Here is a 25113-nt window from a genome sequence, read left to right as displayed (position 1 = left end):
CAATACTTTTGACCAGAGCCCTATGGGTCCCTATGGGTCCTGGTCAAAGAGGTGCATTATATAGAAAATAGGGTGCCATTTGGGACGTAGCCCCTCTCCACGTACGGCAGGCCTTGATCTGCTCTGTTTCTCTCTGCTAACTCTTACAGAGGGATGATAGCTCTGTTTCTCTCTGCTGACTCTTATTGAGGGATGATAGCTCTGTTTCTCTCTGCTGACTCTTACTGAGGGATGATAGCTCTGTGCGTGCGTGCACGCTTGTGTGCATGTATGTCTGAGGGAGGAGCCGGGGATGCAGTTCTGAACAGCCCACCACACTGTAGCTTCATTCTCTGTCGCTATGAAGGAAACAAGCCACTGTAAACCTCACTCCATCCTGCCCTCGACACCCTCTCTCTCCAGTCAAACTCTGTTGATTTAGACAAGGCTGTCTTGTCCTGTTATGGACCCAGCTACCACTGGAACACTGGAGATCATGTGGAAATGTTTTTCTGGTTTGCAGACGTCCCAGGGGGACCGCTGATGAAGAAGCACAGCTGGACTTAAGTTCCAAGCCACCAAAGACTGAACAACAAGCAACCATTATTAAAAAACCATTACTCTGGAAAAATAAACTAAACCTCCAACTACCATCATCCAAAAATGAGTTAGTGAGTTATCTAGGATCAGCATCATGCAGGGTGAGCTCATTGGGCACAGATGTAAATTCAACTTCTAATTTTGTTAAAATATCCTGGAAACAACGTTGATTCAACCAGTGTGTGCCCAGCGTGTGTTCATACAGCATAAAGCTTTCTACAGAGATCTGTAACCCACAATAGATATTTCAGTTTCACAACCATGTAAGGTTTGGTCCACTTCAAACTGGACATCCATCTCCTACTATAACCTACTTCATGTCATTGTATTTGTATATTCAGCATTTGCTGGTTTGTTGTACTGTTTAGAATTTCTGCAGCTGAAAACAGTGGAATAGCGTGCTGTCCAATGGTGTACTTGTACATCACGCTGCCTCACGTCTGCCTCTGGCTCAGAAAAGGCTTACTTACATTTTACATTTTAGTCATTTCTTATTCTTAAACAGTGGAATACACTCTGTGGCATTTACTGGCATATCATAAGGCAATGTCTGTGAGTTCTCCTCTCTCAACAATACCTCTGGCTCTGCACAAATTGAAGCATACTTGTTCTGCTTTAACAAGTCATGTCATGGTTTATGAGGTGTGGGATTATGAAATGGACTAGCTAGGTGTTTCTAGAATGCGTCCCAAATGGCACCCTTTCCCTTTTATAGTGCACTACTTTTGATCAGTGCCCATAGGGCTCTGGTCAAAAGTAGTGCACAATATATAGAGTAGGGTGCCATTTAGGACTCAGGGGTAGTGTCCTTCTGTGGTTTTTGTCTATTAAAACAAGGAAGGGCTCTGCTTATAATAAATTAATTTAACTTTGATGCCAACTTGGTACCCATGTGGTACTGTTTACAGTTTGAATACCTTTATAGGAGCTGATTACCACTAAAGAGAGAGATGGAGAGTAGTTACGGGGCCTGTGGGGTTTCTCAGAGTGGATAAATCAGACTTTCACTGTACTGTAACTCTCACTCACATTCAAAGTGTGCACAAACACACACACACACACACACACACACACACACACACACACACACACACACACACACACACACACACACACACACACACACACACACACACACAGATACACTCGCTCTCGCACACACACACCCATGAACACGCACACACACACTCAGACATGCTGATCTACAGGGTAAGGCCCTTTATATAGCTAACAGCTGCAGGTTGGATTTCCACCTCTTTATATCTTAATAATTATTTGTAGTAATGTATAGCTACTGTGTCCTGTCCTGTTCCCAATTATTAAGATATAAAGAGGTGGAAATCCAACCTGCAGCTGTTAGCTATAGCTATAGTCTGAAAGCATCAGTCTTTGATACAGTTAATGTGTACTGCAGAGGTGTCTTACAGATAGATGATGATATCAAACAGTTTCTCAGCTAACAATTCTAGGGAGCGAAAAGGGATTTGTAATGTTACCCATAATGTTCCCATAATGTTTGTGCCCAGTTTTCCATTAGTTAGAGGAACATTCTATCTATGTTAGCAAAAACCTTCGGAGAATTGTTTTTGCATGTTTTGGTGTTAAGAGTTAGGAGAACATTCCCTTAATGTCAAAAAGAAAATACCAATAACGTGGTTACCATGTTCTCAGAATGTACAATAATAATGTTCTAGACACGATTCATGGGACGTTGCAAGAACATTAATGTGTCCAGTTTTCTGTGGGTTAGGAGAATTTTCCATTAACTTTCCCCCAAAAGTTCCTCCAAACATACCAAGTTCTATTTGACAATAACCCTTTTCCAACAATTTCAGTGGCCCAGCGGAAACCTAATTAACGTAATAAAAAAATCCTCATCAAAATCTGTCTGTTTAAGCTACACTCTTAGAAAACAAAGTGCTATCTAGAACCCAAAAGGGTTATTTGGTTGTCCCCATAGGAGAACCCTTTCCACAGAGGGTTCTACCTGTAATCCAAAAGGTTTCTACCTGGAACCAAAAAGGGTTCTTCAAAGGGTTCTCCAATGGGGACAGCCAAATAACCCTTTTGGAACCTTTTTTTAAGAAGGTAGAGATATCAGATTTTTTGCATGGGCTGCATCTCAATACACCGATATCTCTCTGGCAGAGTTAGAGCAATGTTTGTCAAACCATAAGACATGCCGAAAGTATGTCTTCTCACGAAAACATCTAAAGCGTCTGAATGTTTTGGCCTACCCCTCTGTGGAAAGAAGAGACTCTCACCAGGCTGTTCTCCGTTTTGCTCTACGACCCCCACAAGCGTCAAGCCTCACAAGACTCATCTGAAGGTCCCCAGTACCAGTTTAAAAAATGAATGGAAATACACTGAACAAAAATATAACGCAACATGTAAAGTGTTGGTCCCATGTTTCATGAGCTGAAATAAAAGATCCCAGAAATGTCTCATATGCACAAAAATCTTATTTCTCTCAAATGTTGTGCACAAATTTGTTTACATCACTGTTAATGAGCATTTATACTTTGCCTAGGTAATCCATCCACCTGACAGGTGTGCCATATCAAGGAGCTGATGAAACAGCATGATTATTACACAGGTGCACCTTGTGCCGGGGATAGTAAAAGGCCACTCTAAAACATGCAGTTTTGTCACACAAAACAATTCCACAGATGTCTCAAGTTTTGAGGGAGTGTGCAATTGGCATGCTGACTACAGGAATGTCCACCAGAGATGTTGCCAGAGAATGTAATGTTCATTTCTCTACCATAAGCTGCCTCCAACTTCGTTTTAGAGAATATGGCAGTTCGTCCAACCGGCTTCACAACGGCAGACCATGTGTATGGCGACGTGAGGGCGAGCGGTTTGCTGATGTTAACGTTGTCGTGCCATTCATCTGCCGCCATCACCTCATGTTTTAGCATGATAATGCATGGCCCTATGTCGCAAGGATCTGTACACAATTCCTGGTAGTTGAAAATGTCCCAGTTTTTCCATGGCCTGTATACTCACCAGACATGTCACCCATTGAGCTTGTTTGGGATGCTCTGAACCACGCCCCTACCTTTTTTTTTTACGGTATCTGTGACCAACAGATGCATATCTGTATTCCCAGTCATGTGTAATCAATCCATAGATTAGGGCCTAATGAATTAATTTAAATTGACTGATTTCTTTATATGAACTGAAACAGTAAAACCTTTGAAATAGTTGTATTTTGCATTTATATTTTTGTTCAGTATATATATGGAGATAGTTTAGTTCCTGATCTTTTTTGTACTGTATCTCTCAGATATAGGACAGACATTTCAGAACAAACTCTCTCTTTGGGACCCCAAGGGGTGCACGTTTAGGATTTTGTCCTGGCAATACACAGCTGATTCAAATAATCAACTAATCATCAGGCATTGATCACTTGAATCAGCTGTATACTGTTAGGGCAAAAACCAAAACGTGTTCCCTTTGGGGTTCTGAGGACCGAGTTTGGGAAACGCTGCTCTAGAGGGTTAAGGCAATGGTCTCTTGGAAACATTTGTTGTATATCATGGTAACGTTCCTATGAAAATATTAGTTAATGACTTAAAGTTGTGGGAATGCTTGTTGTTAGCTGGGTTGTAATGTCATGGAGTTTAATTAAAGATCCTCTGAAAACCTAATGAGGCCTGTTCTGTGTTTGTGTCTCTGTGATTACGATTGCTTTTAAAAGCTGTTTGATTTAGATGAAAGATTACAGTGCCATTTCCTCCCATCATTTCCCCCCCAAGTCATTTCTAATGAGCTAGTCTGTTACAGTTTCCACACAGCCCATTCAATAGTTTGTGGTAAATGCGGGAGTTGAAAAGTTAAATTTCATAACCAAGGTTTCCGACTGCTTATGGATTTGATTGCAACGCGCTACTTCAAGAGACAAAACATAATGTCTTAGAGCTTAACCAAGGCTGAATCATGGACTAGAGGGCGAGACTAATTGTTTAGTTGCAAAGGGGCAGGGTCCTTGGTAAATGGCACCCTATTCCCTACAAAGTGCATTATTTATGGAATAGGGTGCCATTCTGGAGGCAGACATAGTTTATGAATGCATACAATGTGGTAGCGTTACCCTGGAGGCGTGCTGGCCTGGGCCCTGGGACCACATGGCCTTATGGGTAATAAAACAGATAATGAGGACCATGTGGAAACATCTGAACACACACACACAGGAGCATGAAACAGCCTTTTAATAAAGACATTAGTGATGATTCAGCTGAAATATACTAGGATGAACTCCAGGATAAATATACGATGTGCTCTGTTGTACTGAAAGACCTTCTAGAACACTGTAATTACATGGGATGTGGGGAATCACTGTTTATGCACCCCGACTCTGAATATTCAAACAGAGGATAGGGTATGACTCTGTATCTAGCTTGTGACCTGTCCGTCTGTCTGTGTCTGTGTCTGTGTCAGTGTGTTGTCTCTGTCTCTAAAGCGTGATCTGTGTGGGATGTCTCCATCTCTCCCTCCTTTCTGTCTCTAACGTGTGTGTCCCTGTGTTGTCTGTAGGACGGTGCTGTATGAGGGATCTGTCCCTAAACATGACGTGTCTGTGTCTCTATGTCTGTAGGACGGTGCTGTATGAGTTTATGCGTGATCTGTCTGTGATGCATTGTCTATGTCTCTGAACTTAGTCTATCTGGGTCTCTCTGTCTATAGGACGGTGCTGTATGAGTGCTGTCCAGGGTACATGAAGCTGGAAGGAATGAAAGGATGCCCTGCAGGTATGTAGCTACAGTTGGTTACAGTATATGTAATGTTATAGGGTACAAGATACGCAGTGTATTTTTGTAGTGCACTTAATGTTATAGTGTACTTCAAAGGTTAAACAAGAGGTTCAACGAAGACATACCAAGGGGTATTACGTTTTCTCATTAAATTCACGAGTCACAACGCCACACCAACATAAAGATTCCTTAGGCACATCGTCCTACCCCTGCATGTTTCCTTTTAGCTTCATCCGTCTTTTTTGGGGGTTCTTTAAGGTTGTTAGAGTTGTTTCAATGAGACTTGTGTGCATCCCAAATGGCCCCCTATTCCCTATGTACTGCACTTCTTTAGGGCTCTGGTCAAAAGTAGTGCATTGTATAGGTTATAGGATGCCATTTGGGATTACCCCCGGTATGTAGGGGGATGTAGTCATCATGGTACCTTCTATTCCCTGTTCCACAGTGGCCCCTATAGACAATGTGTATGGTACCTTGGGCCTGGTCAAGGCCATCTCCACCCAGGAATACGCTCACATCTCCAAGCTGAGGGAGGAGATAGAGGGATCTGGGTCATACACCTTCTTCGCTCCCAGCAACGATGCCTGGGACTTGTTAGATGAGGTAAGTCAGGTTAAGTGTCATCTCTTACATCTGGAAAATTCCAGGTAAGTCAGACAATCAGTTGAATCCACCAGCGATAGTTTTAGTTTTTTTCAGTGCCAAAACCATTCTGTGCTTGTAATGTGACCATTTAAAAGAGCTACAACATAAAACACCAGAATGTGTGGTTGATTGTCATCACTTTATGTTAAGTATTTATGTTATCTTAAGCCTTTCTATTCTGCATTTCTTTAACAGGAAGTGCGTAGCGCGTTGGTGAGCAACGTGAACATTGAGCTGTACAATGCTCTGCACTACCACATGGCTAACAAACGCCTGCTGACCAAAGACCTGAAGAACGGCCTGGTGGTCGACTCCATGTACAACGACCTGGGACTCTACATCAACCACTACTCCAACGGGGTGAGCATCCCACTAGACCTACACAACATCATCTTCTGCATCCCAAATGGCACCCTACTCCATTTTTTGTGCACTATTTTGACCAGCGCCCATGGAATGTATTGGAAATCTGATGGTTTCCATGCCATGAGATAGGAAAGTTGCCATCATGGAAAGCTAAGGCTTTATTGTGTGCAGGTAGTTAGTTGTTGAAGGCTGTGTTGAGTGCACATTGGAGAGTTAAGGACAGTATGCTGTTGTGTGTTGTGTGCAGATACTGACTGTGCTGTGCATGTCCTATGTGGTGTGTTGTTATGTATGAAGATCGTGACGGTGAACTGTGCCAGGATCATCCATGGCAACCAGGTTGCCACCAACGGAGTGGTGCACATCATCGACCGTGTCATCACTGCCGTGGGCAACACCATCCAGGATGTCATCGAGGTTGACGATGACCTCACCACTCTCAGTGTAAGTCTTCTCTTCTCTTTATGCCCTTTTCTACCTTTCCTTTCCTACCTTTCCTTTCCTACCTTTTTCATCTATATCTTTTCTCCTCTTTTCTCCTTTTCTCTTCTCATCTCGTCTTTTTCATTCTATTTTATTCGATTTATCAATTCATACAGTATTAATGGAGCATATGATGGAGGATATGATGTGTTTTCTCCCTACAGGAAGTGGCTCTGGCCTCAGGCCTGCTGGACAAGCTGGGACAACCCGGCCAGTACACCCTGTTCGCCCCCACCAACGATGCCTTCGCCAAGCTGGACTCAGACGTGCTTCAACGACTGATGGGTGACAAGGGTGTCCTCCAAGGTAAACCAAACCGCTGGGCCAGGCTTCAGAGCTCCATCACTTCTCTGGAATGCCTTCTAGAAATACAGAGAGCAGCTCACAGGAGAGTACTTTAAAGCAGAGGAGAGACATAGAGACTTTATATAGATCTCCAACCTCAGGCCATATCCGTGTGTAATGAGATGAAGGTGCAGGAAAAGTAACTCAATGGTTCCCGCTCGCCATGTTTGCAGGGCTGAGTAACCGCAGAGTTTTTACATGTAAGCGCTTTTTCCTACTAAAAACAAATGGAGCCAACTAGTTACAGTCTGTGCTGTGGATATGTAATCCTCAGGCAGTTGGCAAACTGAGCGTTCACCACAGTTGTGGGAGTGAGTAATAAAAAAGAAAAGAGCTCTTGTTTCAGATGTTGGATCACATATGGCCTACGAAATAATGGCTATTCAGACATACACTTTCATATGGTGAAGCTTTTTGATAATTTGACAAGTTTACAATCTAAACATTTACCGTCACACTATAATTTATGTCTGGGTGGCACTCCCATAATAAAATATTCTAACTTGTTCAAAAAATATTTCCAAAGAGGTGTCGTTCATATGGTGCTAAACACCACAGGGCAGGAAGCAGAAAGCAGCTGGCTCTGCCTGTGTCCGAAATAGCAACCCATTCCCTACATTCCCTACCTCATACGGCTCTGGTCAAAAGTAGTGCACTGTATAGAGAATAGGGTGTCATTTTGGGACACATCCCAGTCAGAGGGTTGGGACTGGAAAGGTTCAGAAGGTTGAGAGCATTAGGAGGGTTGGCAGTGGAAAGGTTCAGAAGGTTCAGAGCATTAGGAGGGTTGGCAGTGGAAAGGTTCAGAAGGTTCAGAGCATTAGAAGGGTTGGCAGTGGAAAGGTTCAGAAGGTTCAGAGCATTAGAAGGGTTGGCAGTGGAAAGGTTCAGAAGGTTCAGAGCATTAGGAGGGTTGGCAGTGGAAAGGTTCAGAAGGTTCAGAGCATTAGGAGGGTTGGCAGTGGAAAGGTTCAGAAGGTTCAGAGCATTAGAAGGGTTGGCAGTGGAAAGGTTCAGAAGGTTGAGAGCATTAGAAGGGTTGGCAGTGGAAAGGTTCAGAAGGTTCAGAGCATTAGGAGGGTTGGCAGTGGAAAGGTTCAGAAGGTTGAGAGCATTAGGAGGGTTGGCAGTGGAAAGGTTCAGAAGGTTCAGAGCATTAGAAGGGTTGGCAGTGGAAAGGTTCAGAAGGTTGAGAGCATTAGGAGGGTTGGCAGTGGAAAGGTTCAGAAGGTTGAGAGCATTAGGAGGGTTGGCAGTGGAAAGGTTCAGAAGGTTCAGAGCATTAGGAGGGTTGGCAGTGGAAAGGTTCAGAAGGTTCAGAGCATTAGGAGGGTTGGCAGTGGAAAGGTTCAGAAGGTTCAGAGCATTAGAAGGGTTGGCAGTGGAAAGGTTCAGAAGGTTCAGAGCATTAGAAGGGTTGGCAGTGGAAAGGTTCAGAAGGTTCAGAGCATTAGGAGGGTTGGCAGTGGAAAGGTTCAGAAGGTTCAGAGCATTAGGAGGGTTGGCAGTGGGGTGATGATCCCTAACGTCCCTGAGCTGTGAGATCCCACCACTTCACACACAGTCAAACAGAGTGAAACACAGCAGTAAAACAGTCTTCCTGCACTCACTAGTCTCCCAACACCAGGACCCAAGGGATGTAAGGGATCTCCAGGTCTCCCGAGTTTCATAGTCTGCGTCCCATATGGCACTTGATTCCCTATTTAGTGCACTACTTTTGACCAGGGCCCATAAGGATCTGGTCAAAAGTTGAGCACCTAAAGGCCCAGTGCAGTCCAAAAAAATAGTTCCTGTGTTTTATATACACTCAGTGGCCAGTTTATTACCTACACCCATCTAGTACTGGGTCTAAAAAGTTGTTCAATTCGTATCAAGGGACATAACATGTGCCAGGAAAACATTCCCCACACCATTACACTACCGCCACCAGCCTGTATCATTGACATCAGGCAGGATGGGGTCTTGGACTCATGCTGCTTATGCCAAATCCTGACTTTGCCATCAGCATGAGGCAACATGAACCGGGATTCGCCGGACCAGGCAATGCTTTTCCACTCCTCAATTATCCAGTGTTGATGATCGCGTGCCCACTGGAGCCACTTCTTCTTGTTTAAGCTGATAGAAGTGGAACCCGGTCTGCAATAGCCCATCGGTGACAAGGACCGTCGAGTTGTGCGTTCCGAGATACCGTTCTGCACATCACTGTTGTACTGCGCCATTATTTGCGTGTTTGTTTGTCGCACCATTCTCTCCAATCCCTAGACCGTTTCTGAGATACTGGAACCGGCGCACCTGGCACCGACAATCATACCACGCTCCAAGTCGCTTAGGTCACTTGTTTTTCCCATTCTAATGTCCATGTGAACAGTAACTAGATGCCTTCATATAGCAAGCCACGGCCATAGGAACAAGCTATTTCCGTGAATGGGGTGGTGCACCTAATAAACTGTCCACTGACTGTATACTTCCATATACAGTATTTTGGAAAATGTCAAAATTATGATAATGCTCTTTTAATCTTTACATCTTTTACCTTTGTTAGGTTCAGTTTGATAATGTGCACCTGCTCATTAGTTAGCTAGCTTAGTAGCTTTAGCTTGTTAACTGAGCCAGGCAGTCACACACACTTCATATGAAACAAATGGGTTTGTAAGTGCAGCACAATGCACACAACGCTAAATGCTTTACCAAACTAGCTATCTAGTGTTAAAGTTGCGTCAATTCGTTTCTGGTATCAGAACAAAATAGTCAGCACATAGTAACTTCTGATTTATTTGTACTTTAATTAATGCAAACACGTGTATGGTAAATATGTCGTTCGTATACGGTCTCTCTGTGACACCTCGCAGGGCAGACAGAGAAGAGAGCGACACATCCTATTGTTCTCTCTTATATACTGTGATAGTTCCCGCTCAATGCTGGCCTGTCAGAGGGAGGAGGAGCGTGGTTTAAACTTGCTCCTCCTATCGTCGGCGTGCAGGCTGGTCCCAGCCTCGTGACGCACTTCCTGTCGCCGGGTGTAGTTCTTCTTGTCTTCAGCAGTTGATTTACTCGTAGTTTATATACTTAATATTGTAGCATAGCTTCCCCGGTATATTATATAAGTTATGCAAACAAATAGCCAGTTCAACCCTAACACTAGCAAGATGATGAAGAAATCATTTTAATTCACTCTCCATTTTCCCATAGTTCCAGTGCCAGTTCGCTTGTTAGCTAACGTTAGCTAAACGGTTAGCATCTCCATTTAGCACAACATACAGTAGCTACTCCACCGAATCTAGACAGCTAACAGGCAGCTGCTTCATTCAAAAATGAATCCATTGTGGTTTACTTACAATGTTGCTATCTACACTAGTCATTTAGTTGTGGCCATCTGGTTAGTATCAACAAGGGCTTACTACAAATTCTAGCTAGCAACAACATTAGTGCGGTTCTTACTGTTGGCTATATTGTAAAAATGTATGAAAACAAGTTTAGGGTTAGGCATAAGGTTAGCAGTGTGGTTAAGGTTAGGGTTAGGTTTAAAATCACATTTTACGAAGAGAAATTGTAGAAATAGGTGGGGTTTATGACTTTGTGGCTGTGGTAACTAATGATGACCCATTAGCACAGCTTGCTAGTTGTCTTACATTATTTACAGCAGGTACAAGCCAAAAAAGCTTCTACCACCTTATGGCCTGGAGTATTTAAACGAAGCAAATCAGAGGTAAACTCAATCAATCAATCAATCAAATGTATTCATATAGCCCTTCTTACATCAGCTGATGTCACAAAGTGCTGTACAGAAACCCAGCCTAAAACCCCAAACAGCAAGCAATGCAGGTGTAGAAGCACGGTGTCTAGGAAAAACTCCCTAGAAAGGCCAGAACCTAGGAAGAAACCTAGAGAGGAACCAGGCTATGAGGGATGGCCAGTCCACTTCTGGCTGTGCCGGGTGGAGATTATAACAGAACATGGCCAAGATGTTCAAACTGTTCTTTGTGAACAACAAAAAGTTAACTGCCGACACTGGGCAGAGGTGCAAAGTATCTATCGGCAGTCAGATTTCTCGATGTATCTGACTATTTAGAGCTGTTTGAAACGACCGCCTGAAATTTCTGCAAGTTTTGGTGAGAGGGAGTTTTGGCCTTCCATGGTGACATCACCATGAGCTAAATTAGCTAATAGACCAACAAGAAAGAGAGTTCCAAACCTCTCTGCCGATAACAGCTCATTTTAAGTTTTCCCTCCCCACTCAAACCACTCACAGACAGTCCTAGCAAAGTTCTTGCTTGAAAACAATCACACTAAGTTACTTAATTGTTATGCAGAAATTATTCGATTTTGAGATAAAAATGGCTGCATTGGACCTTTAATGGAGAATAAGTTGCCATTTGGGACGTAACCTGTGATTCATTTGCTATTCTGAAGCCATGCTAAAAATGACATAATCCCATGCATAGGCACCTCTACTACCATTAATTTGTATCGGTTACCTTCAGAAGAACCCTGTGACACTTGTGGAGGATGTAGAGCAAAATGAGTGTCTCCACTTTCCACAGTGAGGTCAAACTAGTTTGAAGCCCAAACGGTTCGGACGCTACAGACAGAAGTTGGCAGATCAGCGTTACCGACTTCAGACGTGTCCGGCGGGACGTATTCATGAGAAGACCGATTTTCGGGATGTCTCACGAGTAGCTCTGACAAACACCGCTGTAGCTTGGCCACCTTCCATCTCAGATGTGGATGGCCGACATATGCAATGCAGTAGATTGAGCCCATGCAAAATATCTCTAGCTTAAACTGACAGGTTTTGATGGGGATTTTTATGTTATTTAGGACTAAAATGACGCCTGGCTAGTACAGTGTATGAAGTCAAACACATATCACTTTTCCCGGGATGCTGGTCCAGTCATGTCCATAGTGTAGTAACCCAACCAAACGAAAATGCTGCTAATCAATAAGGATATACTGTATGTAGGAGTATCTGAGTGTGTGGGCCCGATTGACACTTTTCTCCTCTCCTCTCCTCTCCTCTCCTCTCCTCTCCTCTCCTCTCCTCTCCTCTCCTCTCCTCTCCTCTCCTCTCCTCTCCTCTCCTCTCCTCTCCTCTCCTCTCTCCTCTCCTCTCCCTCCAGCTCTGCTGAACTTCCACATGCTGAACTCTGTCCAGTGTTCAGAGGGCATCATGTCCGGCCAGACCTTTGAGACCCTGGAAGGCCACAACATCGAGATTGGCTGTGACGGGGACAGCCTGACGGTCAACGGCATCAAAATGGTGTTGAAGAAAGACATTGTCACCGCCAACGGAGTCATCCACCTCATCGACGAGGTCCTCATGCCTGACTCAGGTTAGCTCCCCCATCTCGACCCACCTAATAATTATACATGTCATTTGTATAGTGCTTTCATTACAGAGCTGTGCTCCTAACACACAGTTTGTGTTTCTGCATTTGCATTTGTTTGTTGGAATGTAAATGGCATGAACTGTTTCACAAAATACACAACACCTTTATTTAAATCTCCCTTTGCTGTTACACTGTTATACAAGTCAACCATACACATAGGCAAATAGATGAAAACAATGACGGCAAGACTAAGATAAAATCTGAAAACTCTGAATAAGTGTAGAAGTGTTGATCTTTCAGTGGTAGAGAAGCTTTTAATGGTGTTGTCTGTGTCCTCTAAGCTAAGCAGGTGATGGAGCTGCTCACCCCTTCCCAGTCCACCTTCAGTGACATGGTGTCAGAACTAGGTCTGTCTGCAGCCATGGCAGCTGAGGCAGAATACACACTACTGGCCCCGCTCAATTCTGTCTTCACTGGTGAGTACACATCATGGCCCCGCTCAATTCTGTCTGTAACACATCCCTCGTTCCCCTTAAATACTCTTGAACGTCCTGAACTATTTCCTTTCTTGGTCCTTAACTCTCTCTCTGTCTCTCCCTTTTCCTCTCTCTATCTCTCTGTTCCCCTCTTCCTCTCTCTAGCTCCTCTCTCTGTCCCCCTCCTCCTCTCTCTAGCTCCTCTTTCTGTCCCCCTCTTCCTCTCTCTAGCTCCTCTCTCTGTCCCCCTCCTCCTCTCTCTAGCTCCTCTCTCTGTCCCCCTCCTCCTCTCTCTAGCTCCTCTTTCTGTCCCCCTCTTCCTCTCTCTAGCTCCTCTCTCTGTTCCCCTCTTCCTCTCTCTAGCTCCTCTCTCTGTCCCCCTCCTCCTCTCTCTAGCTCCTCTTTCTGTCCCCCTCTTCCTCTCTCTAGCTCCTCTCTCTGTCTACCTCTTCCTCTCTCTAGCTCCTCTCTCTGTCCCCCTCCTCCTCTCTCTAGCTCCTCTTTCTGTCCCCCTCTTCCTCTCTCTAGCTCCTCTCTCTGTCTACCTCTTCTTCTCTCTAGCTCTTCTCTCTGTCCCCCTCTTCCTCTCTCTAGCTCCTCTCTCTGTCCCCCTCTTCCTTTCTCTAGCTCCTCTCTCTGTCCCCCTCTTCCTTTCTCTAGCTCCTCTCTCTGTCCCCCTCTTCCTCTCTCTAGCTCCTCTCTTTGTCCCCCTCTTCTTCTCTCTAGCTCCTCTTCAGTCCCCCTCTTCTTCTTTATAGCTCCTCTGTCACCACTTTATCACTCCTCTCCTTCTTTCTCTTTCTCACAGGTGGGTAATGCACACTGAGTTCCAAACTGTGACATTAGTCTTGCTGTCATGCGGACTCACTAGTGAGCAATATACTATACATACTGTATACTGGTGTAACGGGTGTCGTACAGATTAGACCAAGGCGCAGCGGGTTGAGTGCTCATTTTAAACTTTTATTGAACACTTAACAACAAAAAGAAGAAAACGAACGAACGCACAGTATTGCAGGCTAAACACAGCTATGCAAAAACAACTTCCCACAAAAGACAGGTGAAAAAAGGGCTACCTAAGTATGACTCCCAATCAGCAACAACGATGTTCAGCTGTTCCTGATTGAGAGCCATACCAGGCCAACAAAGAAATACACAACATAGAAAAACCATAGAAATACAAAACATAGAACAATACCCCAAAACCCCGATAACACAAAACAAACACACCCCTGCCACGCCCTGACCAAACTACAATAACAAATAACCCCTTATACTGGTCAGGACGTGACAACTGGTCTCCTGAGGGAAGAGTGCTGGAATGATTAATAGCTGGAGCTTTATGCCGTGCAAACCCAAAGAATACATAATTACCACTGCGCACACACATACACACATACACAGCATAGGAACATTCTAGACCTCACAAGGCGTGGGGAGAGATATCTCCTACCTGAATCCAACATTTGTAACGCATGTGTAATAAACTGAACCGAAGTATATTAATCAGTAGTATGATACACTAGCCTGCTGCATGCTGCAGGAAAGGAAAGAGTCCCAGGCTGGAATAGTTGAGTTACGGCTTATAAATTCCTCCACTAAATTGTTCTCTAATTTAGACTCTACATGATTTGTCCATTGTCGACGTACGGTACAGAACAGAACAGAACAGCTCTGTATCTCAGACAGCTCAGCACTTGTTAAAACGTCCTCATTTATTAGAGCCATAGTTTCCTCTCTGGAGGAGGTAGCTCTTCTCCCGACGGGATATCAGTATATTAGGTACGGGTAATGCAGACTGGAACAGTCACTGTCTGTGTCCCAAATGGCACCCTATTCCCTATATACAGTAGTGCACTACCTTTGACCAGAGCCCTATGGGAATAAGGGAATAAGGTGCAATTCGTGACACAGATACTGGTACAATCTGTCTGTAGGGAAACTACAGAACCCGGGAGATTTCCTGGAAAATAAGGTTGACGTTTTACAATGACTGACTAGACCACCAGACTGCATCATTAACCTATATTATGACTCATAATGACGATAATAATCACAATTGAACTTTTTTATCGTCTTCGTCCTAGGGAAACCTTTGATCTACATTTTTTGCGGAATTTGGGCTAGCTCCTAGAAAAGTTATTGTTTACAAACAGATTTATTGTAATCTTTTGATCTGTACACGTCTGAGTTTTGCCCAATACCGCAAGATCCCCTGCATTTGGCTGTAGTTTATTGTGTCTTTTTGTTTATCTAAGTATTAACCATATACTGTACTGTATATATATTCCATGTATATCACCCTTCCAGACGAGGTGTCTACACATCTGGGTTTTCTTCAATAGAGAAGATTACCATGTATATATTTATCATGTATACCATCCACCCAGTGGAGGTGAAGGTCCTAGAAAAAACGTGTATCTCCATTTTTGCAGAATTGGGGCTAGTTTCTACAAACGTATTGTTTACAAACAGATTTAATGTCATCTTTTGATCTCTTACAATGTATCTATATGAAATATCTCATCCTCCAGATGAGGTGATGGCCATTGACCAGAGCTTTCTGAAGGTGATTCTGGAGAACCACATCCTGAAGGAGAAGATCACTCTGGGACAGCTGTACAACGGACAGCGCCTGGAGACTATCGCCGGGAAGTTCCTCAGAGTCTTCATCTACCGCACAGTGAGTCTCTGTGTGTGTGTGTTTGAGTGTGTGTGTGTGCGTGTATGCGTGTGCATACAGTATGTGTGTGTTTGTGAGAGAGAGAGAGTTTGTGTGAGTATACAAATGTGTGTGTGTGTGTGTGTGTGTGTGTGTGTGTGGGTGCGTGTGTGCGTGCATGTGTGCGTGCGTGCAAGTCCATCTCTTGTCTCTGAACAGCTGGTCAAACACAATGGCTGTCTGCCATACAACACATATTCTTTTCACTTGGCTATCATCTACTGGACTGACTAAGAGTCTGTTAATTCAGTAGCTAGTAGACTATTCATTTCCATGTCTTATAAAGGGCGACTTCAGCAGATGTTCCAACTCAAATTTCAGTTTTAAAGATGCTCAAAACAGAAGTTAGCTGGCTGGAGAACCAATTAGCCTAGCTAGCTAACTATCTGGCTAGCTAACTAGTTAGGTGCTTATGCTAGCATACCAAAATGCCCACATAGGTCATAATTTTGCTAAAATTAGGATATTAGGACTAGAGTTACATTATTAGGATAAAAAAAGTTTTCACTTAAGTGGTTCTTTAACCTGTATACCCTGTGTCCTGTGTCCTGTCTGTCTGTAGGCGGTGTGCATAGAGAACTCCTGCCTGGTGCGCGGCAGCAAGGAGGGCAGTAACGGAGCCCTCCACCTGATGAGGACTCTGATGAAGCCAGCTGAGGCCACCATGTTCCAGATCCTCACTGACAACGGAGGATTCAAGTAAGCTGCTTGTGGACATATAGACTGTGTGCGCTTTAGCCTGGTCCCAGATCTGTATGTGCTTCAGCCAATGAAATAGTCAGATAAGTTAGCTCAAGCTCATACAGAGCTGAGATCAGACTAGTGGAAGGATCAAGGGGCAGATGAAGATTGTTCCGATTTTGTGGCCAACTCATGAATATACTGTATATTAAACAGTGTTGGATTTGGAGTACAATCCTGTCTCACCCCTACTCCTGCTTGAGAAAGGATGTTATTTAGCCAACCCAATAGCCAGAGAGTCAGAGAGCTCACTAATCAGTTCAATCAAATGTATACAGACCTGGGAGCAGGCTGGGAAATGTACTAAGAGTTTATACAGACCAGTGGGCCAACTTCTTTCCAAATCATGTACACCTCTTGCAAGTGATCTTTTTATCTAAATAATACCAAGGATCTCATCACTGAAGAGGATCCTTTTCTATAGCTCAATCGGTTCGTACGGGCGGTCACATGTGTTGGCAAGGTAGAGAACCCTGGTTAAAGCCCAGTCAGAGACAAGTTCAGGAAGGAGTTCTATATGCTAACCTATCACACTGGCACCAGTTATATCTACCCTCAGTGGTTGTCATGAGAGCCAGGTAACTGTTTCCTTCATCATGTTTTGGTTGTAGGATCTTCCTGTCACTGATGGAGATGGCTGGTCTGACTGACCTGCTCAAACAGGAAGGAGAATACACTCTGTTCGCTCCCAGTGATGAGGCCTTCGCTGGTGTCAGCGACAGTGACATGGCTCTGCTCAGAGGTTGGTTCATCTCTCAGACTCTCCCTCTCTCTCCGTCCCTGTTAGTCAGTCTCAGTCTCTCAAACAAATACCATAGCCAGAGGTTTTCTTGTCAGGCCACATCGTGGTGGTCAGGAAAAACTGCAGACCTTAACCATAGCTACCATAGCTACAAGCTATCTCCTAAAGGTTGTAATGTCAAAGGAACATCCATAAGACTTAGAGTAGGTAGATGTATGTACGATATGTACTATGGATCCGTAGTCTTCCATCTAAAGCCCTGTCTGTTCTGGCCAGGTAATATGAACGCCCTGCGTACCATCTTGCTCTACCACTTCAGCAACGGAGTGTTCATCGGCGGAGGTTTGGAGACTGGGGTGACCAACCTCCTCAAGTCTCTGCAGGGAAACAACCTCCGAGTGCTGCATGTGAGTCCAAACCTCTCAACACTCAACAGGGCTGTAAATATAAGAAATCATGGCATCATGGCTGCAACAAAACCAAGCAAGTATCACAAAGATCCTGAAGAGATTATACAATGTTTTTACAGTGAATCAAGAGACTCTCATCCTGATCCACTCAGTATTACTAACTACCGCAATCCTTTGTCATCGACAATGTGAACAAACGTTTAAACTAGGAATTATGGCTAACTTTTACTTCTTGGAACACATATATAACACTTAAACGTGTTTGGGAAAAGAGGATGTCTAAAATAACATTAATCTGATGAGTAAGAAACAGGAACCATATTTGTTGGATGAACTTCCCCAGAGACAACTTCCCCAACATAATTCAGCATTCTGACAAGACTTAGAATTTTGCAAAGGTATTTACTATTTTAATTTTGGGTTAATTTTATTCTTAGCTTTTAAGTTGTATTACAGCAGTGTCCTTAGGGTCATATTTTAAGATCATAAAAACATTTCCTTTCTTAAAATAAAGCAGAAAGCTATGTGAGGTCCCTGGATGTTTGTAGTGCAGAATATTCATGATTTAGTTTAGATGACATTTTACCCAACAACAGACAGTTGCATTCCACTGCTACCAATTACTTTACAGAAGTTAAGCTACACTAAAGCTACCCTTAAGAAATATAGTTTACTGAACTAAAGCTACCTTGTAAAAGTAGTTCACTATATCCAAACTTCTCTGTGATAAATTATCATATGTAAATCTGAAATGTCATAGACTACAAATTGCACATTACTTTGACCTTATGTTAACAGCATGCTTAATTTAGGCATGTCTAATGCCAAAAACGTAAGTAAATTCTTGCCTACTTCATCCATATTTTATTTTTGCCCAAAAAGTAGTGTGTTAGTAGTTCCAGTAGTTAGCTACATGGTGAAAAAGTAATTAACTACTGAAAACACTACCTAGATTTGAATTTAGTTCAACTACCACCAGGTTACTGCAAAGTGTTGCAAATGTTCTGTAGCTTAACTACATTTAGAAAGTATTCAGAACCCTTCACTTTTTCAACATTTTGTTAGGTCAAAGCCTTATTCTAAAATGTATTAAATTGTTTTATTTCCACACCAGTCCACAAACAATACCTCAAATTGATATTAAAAAATGGAAATATCACATTTATGTAAGTATTCAGACCCTTTACTCAGTACTTTGTTGAAGCACCTTTGGCGCCGATTACAGCCTCGATCTTCTCAAGCTCTGTCAGGTTGGATGGGGAGCGTCGCTGCACAGCTATTTTGAGGTCTCTCCAGAGATGTTCGATCGGGTTCAAGTCCGGTCTCTGGCTGGGCCACTCAAGGACATTCAGAGACTTGTCCCAAAGCCACTCCTGCATTGCCTTGGCTGTGTGCTTAGGGTTGTTGTCCTGTTGAAAGGTGAACCTTCGCCCCAGTCTGATTTCCTGAGTGCTCTGGAGCAGGTTTTCATCAAGGATCTCTCTGTACTTTGCTCCGTTCGTCTTTCCCTCGATCCTGACTAGTCTCCCAATCCCTGCCGCTGAAACACATCCCCACAGCATGATGCTGCCACCACCATGCTTCACCGTAGGGGTGGTATTGGCCAGGTGTTGAGCAGTATCTGGTTTCCTCCAGACGTGACACTTGGCATTCAGGCCAAAGAGTTCAATCTTGTTTTCATCAGACCAGAGAATCTTCTTTCTCATCGTCTAAGAGTCCTTTAGGTGCTTTTTGGCAAACTCCAAGCAGGCTGTCATGTGCCTTTTACTGATGAGTGGCTTCCGTCTGGCCACTCTACCATAAAGGCCTGATTGGTGGAGTGCTGCAGTGATGGTTGTCCTTCTGGAAGGTCCACAGAGAAACTCTGGAGCTCTGTCAGAGTGACCATCAGGTTCTTGGTCACCTTCCTGACCAAGGCCCTTCTCCCCCAAATGCTCAGTTTGGCCGAGTGGCCAGCTCTAGGTAGAGTCTTGGTGGTTCCAAACTTAATGATGGAGGCCACTGTGTTCTTGGGGACCTTCAATGCTGCAGTTTTTGCTACCCTTCCCTAGATCTGTGCCTCGACACCATCCTGTCTCGAAGCTCTACGGACAATTTCTTCAACTTCATGGCTTGGTTTTTGCTCTGACATGTGTTGTCAACTGTGGGACCTGAAATACTGAAGACAGGTGATTGCCTTTCCAAATCATGTCCAATCAATTGAATGTACCACAGGTGGGCTCCAATCAAGTTATAGAAACATCTCAAGGATGGACAATGGAAACAGGATAAACCTGAGCTCAATTTAGAGTGTCATAGCGAAGGGTCTGAATACTTATGTAAATAAGGTATTTCTGTTTTCATTTTTAATACATTTGCAAAAACTTCTAAAAACCTGTTTTCGCACTGTCATTATGGGGTATTTTGTGTAGATTGATGAGGGAAAAAATGCCTTTAATCCGTTTTAGAAAAAGGCTGTAACGTAACAAAATGTGGAAAAAGTAAATGCCAACCTAATTGAGAAACATATGGCGCATTACCAGCTTGTACTCATAACTCATCTCATTGTGGTTGTCTTATGTGTAATCATCCCATCAGTGTATGGATCTTAATCCTCTCTGCTCCTCTCCTCCAGGCTAACAACACAATCAGAGTGAACACTATTGAGGTCCCTGAAAATGATATCATGGCCACTAACGGAGTCATTCACTTTGTCAAAACCCTCCTCTACCCCGGAGGTAAGACTCAAACCTCTCTGACTGCCAGCTACTCTGTTGGAGAAACAAAATATACCCTGATTATATTGTCATGTGTTGAGAGACACACTGTGCAGGGAATCATTTCTTGATATATTATATATATTTAGCAGTGCTAAATGGTTCAGTACGTCTAACACCCTGTGCTGTGCTGTATGTACGCTAATGTAAAGTGTTACCTGTACGTCTAACACCCTGTGCTGTGCTATATATACGCTAACATAAAGTGTTACCAGTATTAAGAGGTAACAGCCAAAATAAAGGAAACACCAACATAAAGTGTAGGGTGCTAGGCCACCACGAGCCCAAACATGGTTTTATGCCATGTAAACATACCATATGGTTTACATTGTTTTCATGCTCATCAAATAATTCAGTGATCACTTGTGCCCTGTGGATGGGGGCATTGTCATCCTATTGGGGCAAAGCCATGGTAGCCAAAATATTGGCCAAAATAATGGCCTGCCCAGCATTTTTATACATGACCCTACATACATGATGGTATGTTAATTTCTTAATTAACTCAGGAACCACACCTGCGTGTAAGCACCTGCTTTCAATATATCTTGTATCCCTCATTTCCTCAAAGTTTTTCCATTATTTTGGCAGTAAACTTTATGTACCCTAAAATAAAGTTTTACCAGAATGTCTAACACCCTGTACTGTGCCGGACTGTACAGTATATACCCTAGTATAAAGTGTTACCAGTATGTCTAACACCCTGTACTGTATTGTCCTGTAGAGCTGCCTGCTGGAAACTCTGACCTTCTGGGGCTGCTGAGAAGACTCATCAAGTACATGGAGATCAAGGTAATGTACCAGAACCCTGAGATAGCAAGATGAGATTAACGTCTAAGTGTTTGTTACAAAATGACCTTAAGATGACAAGACACTATGTAAAGCCTTGAACAAATACAGTACCTACCACATAATAGAGGCAGATATGTCTCCTTCCTTCACGAGCCCCAGGCAGTGCATCTGAAGATTCAAAGTTGCCCTCTGCATTGGACTTGAGCAGAACGATGTGTACACAGACCTACAATAATATGGTTTACAGCCTCTAATCCTTCTTTCTATTCATTCACAGTTCGTGTCAGGATACAGCTATAAGGAAATCCCCCTCACATTCATGAGTGAGTACAACTGTATCAGTCGAAGTCTAGATGTCTGCTGTACCTTTTTGCGTTGCAACTATTTGTAACTTTTTTTAACTGCTGTGTGTTTTCTGTTTCCTTCAGAGAGGACGATCATCACACGCGTCATTGAGTCAGGTAAGTTACAGTTAAAGGATCGAAACAACATCCTTCATGCATAAATCTTAGCATTGCGTAGTACACTGAGTGTACAAAACATCCTAATATTGAGTTGCACCCCTTTTTCCCTCAGAACAGCCTCAATTCATCAGTGCATGAACTCTAAAAGATGTCGAAAGCATTCAACAGGGACGCTGGCCCATGGTGACTCCCACAGTTATATCAATTTGGCTGAATGTCTTTTGGGTGGTGGACCATTTTTGATACACATGGGAAACTGTTGAGCGTGAAAAACCCAGTAGCGTTGCAGTTCTTGACACACTCAAATTGGTGGCTGTCTTCTCCCCTTCATCTACACTGATTGAAGTGGATTTAACACGTGACATCAATAAGGGATCATAGGTTTCACCTGGATTCACCTGGTTCGTCTATGTCATGGAAAGAGCAGGTGTTCCTATTGTTTTGTACACTCAGTGTATATTCATTTTACATGATATATGATGGGTAGTCTTGGAAAGACTTGAAGACATTGTGCTACAAGAGTTGATAGAATAGTTGGCACAGTTCAGATAAGGAGGATCTCTATCTTCAATGAGATTCATGACCCATGTCCAAGAGGAAAAACCATTGTGGTTGTTCAGATAATTACAGTACAGACAGCAACAAGAGAAGACTTGCCATAGCAGCAGACACCTGGCAAGGTTTTATCTGTTCTGGTTAAAATAACCGTTCTTTATTGGGATTTGACTTGTAAGGTTAATTCTTGATGTGAAAGAGAAATATCCACAGAAGTTCAAGGTACAGTTTATGCAATTATCTCCAGTCAAGATTCTGAAAGAGGAATTTGCTACTCTAAGGGGAAAACTGATGTCTTGGAGAAAGCCTTTACTCGGAACGTATCTGCAAAGCACATATCCACGTGTCCTTTGATTATGCAATATATTCCTGTCATATGAATTCTTTTAAAGCCAGTGAAAGGTTGGGCTTCAGTCTAATTTGATAAAAAGTATAAACTACAATATTTGAATCAAGGAGTAGAGGAACCACTGACACACTACATGTCTGTAGTTCATGGAGTCTGGAGTTTTTACGTTCATTCGGACCTTCAGATCTTACAAGTTTGCCGTTTAAACGTCATGTTCTTCAATGATGCTTTTGTTGTTATTTATTCCAGTTGTCAAACTTGTTGTCCTCTCTCTCTTTCTAAAGCGCCTGATGTGACCCATGTGACTAGGGTTATCGAAAGGGAACCTACCATCACCAAGGTGACCAGGGTGATTGAGGGACAGCCTACCATCACCAAGGTAACACCAATGTAACAAACCATGTTTCAATTGTTGTATCCACCCATGTAACCACCAAATCACGTTGAGCATCGGGAAAAGCGTTATATAAATCTAATATTCGATTATGATTATTAGGTGACTAGAGTCATTGAAGGCGAGCCAAAGTTCACCAAGGTCACTAGAGTCATCGAGGGAGAGCCCAAAGTCACCAAAGTTACCAGAGTGGTCTCAGGTATGTACCTCACAGACACACAGGTCTTTCTTGACTCCTGTCCATGAGGTCTGAAGAACTCTGGGTACATATTAACATGTAGTAAAATCAACCTGTTTTGGTCTATAGTTGCTATATGGTGTATTGATGCACTATATGAAACAAAGAAGTGAATGTTTGGGTTGCTGAGGTGTGACACAGGTCTACAGATGTTAATGTGTTGTACTGAATTCCCTTTACTCTACATCACCCCTGGATCATGACTCTTACATCTGCCACTCTGTGAAAACATTATGTTTCTATGTGAAGACTGATGTAATGTTTCAATATGTTGTCATCCACAGGTCCTCAGTACTCGGCCAGCAGCAGTGGCTCCAGCAGTGGTGTCTCCAACATTGAGCTGGATGGTCAGTAACATCACCCCTTTGGTTGTAGATAGACAACGTAATATAGAGGAAATAATGCAATGTTTAATTGAAAATCACATATATGCATGTCACTGGGTAGACATGTGACAGGTTCTGTTAGAATCTGGGTTGAGAGACTGACAAACAGGATTCAAACTAACTGTTACATTTCCACCCTGTGATATTTGGCATAGTCGGCAGAATTAGTCAATTGTCCAACATAATTGCTTGTTTCGTTAGAATACATAAAAGTCCCATCTGTGACATATACAGTAACATCCCTATCTCCGTCCTGTAGGTGCTGACTTCTCCCGTATCACCACCATCGAGGGAAACCCCTCAATGCTCGACATGGACTCTGATAAAATCACCAAGTTCATCCAAGGTAAGAGACACATCTAAACCCTACTCATCCTCACTGGGTTCTGTAAGGATCTGTAGTGATTCAGATATGGTTTCTGTTGTGACTGGAGTTTGGATTCTGTAGGGTTCTATTGTGACAGAGGTTTGGTTCTGTAGGGTTCTATAATGACTATGGTTTAGGTTCTTTAAGGTTCTGTAGTGACCAAAATTTGGGTTCTATAAGGTTCTATAATGACTGGTGTTTAAATTTGTCTTCACAGAGGGAAGCCCGAGACGAGTAACTGGCAGGAAAATTCCAGGTAATACATAATTCCTTGATAACATAACATAATGTTTGACCGTGTTGGGGGATTCAAATGATGGGTAATGTCATCCTATGAGGAGCTGTAATTGCGACCATAGAAATAGAATGACCACCTATCATTTAACATTGACTTGAACTTTATTTCTATAATTTTGAGTGTATGATGATCTTTCTGTTGTCTCTGTTCCTAGCTGGTGCCAGGAGGAGAGTCAGACCAGAGGAACAAAGAGCATAAACATGGACAGACCAGGTGACTGAAGATGCACCGGCAACCAGAGAGGAACAACAGAGATAATGTCAATGAATGGTCTCTCATAAAAGCTCTACACTCCAAATGATGCAGTGTGTAGACATACAGAACTTGAACTTAGTGAGACCAGTAAAGCCATTTGCTAAACAAAACAAAAATCATTGGTGCATGTATCTAAAGATAACTAAAAGCCATCAATATATGTAAATAAGGTACGCATATTTGTGGGTTTTCGGTGTATATTAGAGATGAAAGATTAGAAGCTAGCCAGGGGTAGCAAAATTATCTTTGAAACCAATCTATTGGAAGCCTTGATCATTGGTTGAGGTGATACAACAGGATTTTAGGAAGATTTTGTAATTTACCTCTGCATGATATCGAGTTTGTGGTGCTCACATAAAAATTAAAATAATAAAAAATAAAATGTGATTGCTGTTTTCTGACTGTAACTTAATTTCTGCAAATGTTTATATTTTTCTACCAGATGTAATTTCAGCTCTGATCTGAATTTCACAGTAGTGTGTTTGCTCTCTTTTTCTGTCTGACTGTCTGTTATTCTACCTAGCTAACCATTCAGATATTGAGCATGTCTTTGCTTTTAGAAGTTTCAAATGTGCAACACTCTGACAAACTTAACTTTTCACATGTTCTCAATAGCTTTTTTTACAGCAGTTTTCAAACCTTTTTTAATAAAGTATATTCTTGGATATG

General features: G+C 42.9%; 1 protein-coding gene across 3 annotated transcripts in view; it reads left to right on the top strand.

Moving 5' to 3' along the window:
* The window catches only part of LOC106612876 (periostin), a 32634-nt gene extending 7803 nt beyond the window's left edge, over nucleotides 1–24831 (top strand). Inside the window, exons 3-23 of one of the 3 annotated variants that reach the window (XM_014214481.2) lie at nucleotides 5269–5333; nucleotides 5782–5939; nucleotides 6177–6341; nucleotides 6645–6791; nucleotides 6995–7136; nucleotides 12293–12505; nucleotides 12844–12978; nucleotides 15513–15661; nucleotides 16263–16399; nucleotides 17053–17183; nucleotides 17460–17590; nucleotides 20208–20310; nucleotides 21071–21138; nucleotides 21416–21461; nucleotides 21567–21599; nucleotides 22791–22885; nucleotides 23003–23099; nucleotides 23423–23485; nucleotides 23784–23870; nucleotides 24109–24147; nucleotides 24344–24831. In XM_014214481.2, coding sequence (XP_014069956.1) covers nucleotides 5269–5333; nucleotides 5782–5939; nucleotides 6177–6341; nucleotides 6645–6791; nucleotides 6995–7136; nucleotides 12293–12505; nucleotides 12844–12978; nucleotides 15513–15661; nucleotides 16263–16399; nucleotides 17053–17183; nucleotides 17460–17590; nucleotides 20208–20310; nucleotides 21071–21138; nucleotides 21416–21461; nucleotides 21567–21599; nucleotides 22791–22885; nucleotides 23003–23099; nucleotides 23423–23485; nucleotides 23784–23870; nucleotides 24109–24147; nucleotides 24344–24387 — 2248 coding nt within the window. In that variant the 3' untranslated portion in view covers nucleotides 24388–24831. Of the gene's footprint in view, nucleotides 1–5268; nucleotides 5334–5781; nucleotides 5940–6176; nucleotides 6342–6632; nucleotides 6792–6994; nucleotides 7137–12292; nucleotides 12506–12843; nucleotides 12979–15512; nucleotides 15662–16262; nucleotides 16400–17052; nucleotides 17184–17459; nucleotides 17591–20207; nucleotides 20311–21070; nucleotides 21139–21415; nucleotides 21462–21566; nucleotides 21600–22790; nucleotides 22886–23002; nucleotides 23100–23422; nucleotides 23486–23783; nucleotides 23871–24108; nucleotides 24148–24343 lie in introns of all 3 variants that reach the window. The other 2 variants (XM_014214482.2, XM_014214480.2) reach the window with 2 other exon arrangements.
* Nucleotides 24832–25113: the final 282 nt, after the last annotated feature.

The sequence above is a fragment of the Salmo salar genome, chromosome ssa09 (assembly GCF_905237065.1).
Source record: "Salmo salar chromosome ssa09, Ssal_v3.1, whole genome shotgun sequence".
Taxonomy (NCBI): Eukaryota; Metazoa; Chordata; class Actinopteri; order Salmoniformes; family Salmonidae; genus Salmo; species Salmo salar.
This window is presented reverse-complemented; position numbering and strand designations above follow the sequence as displayed.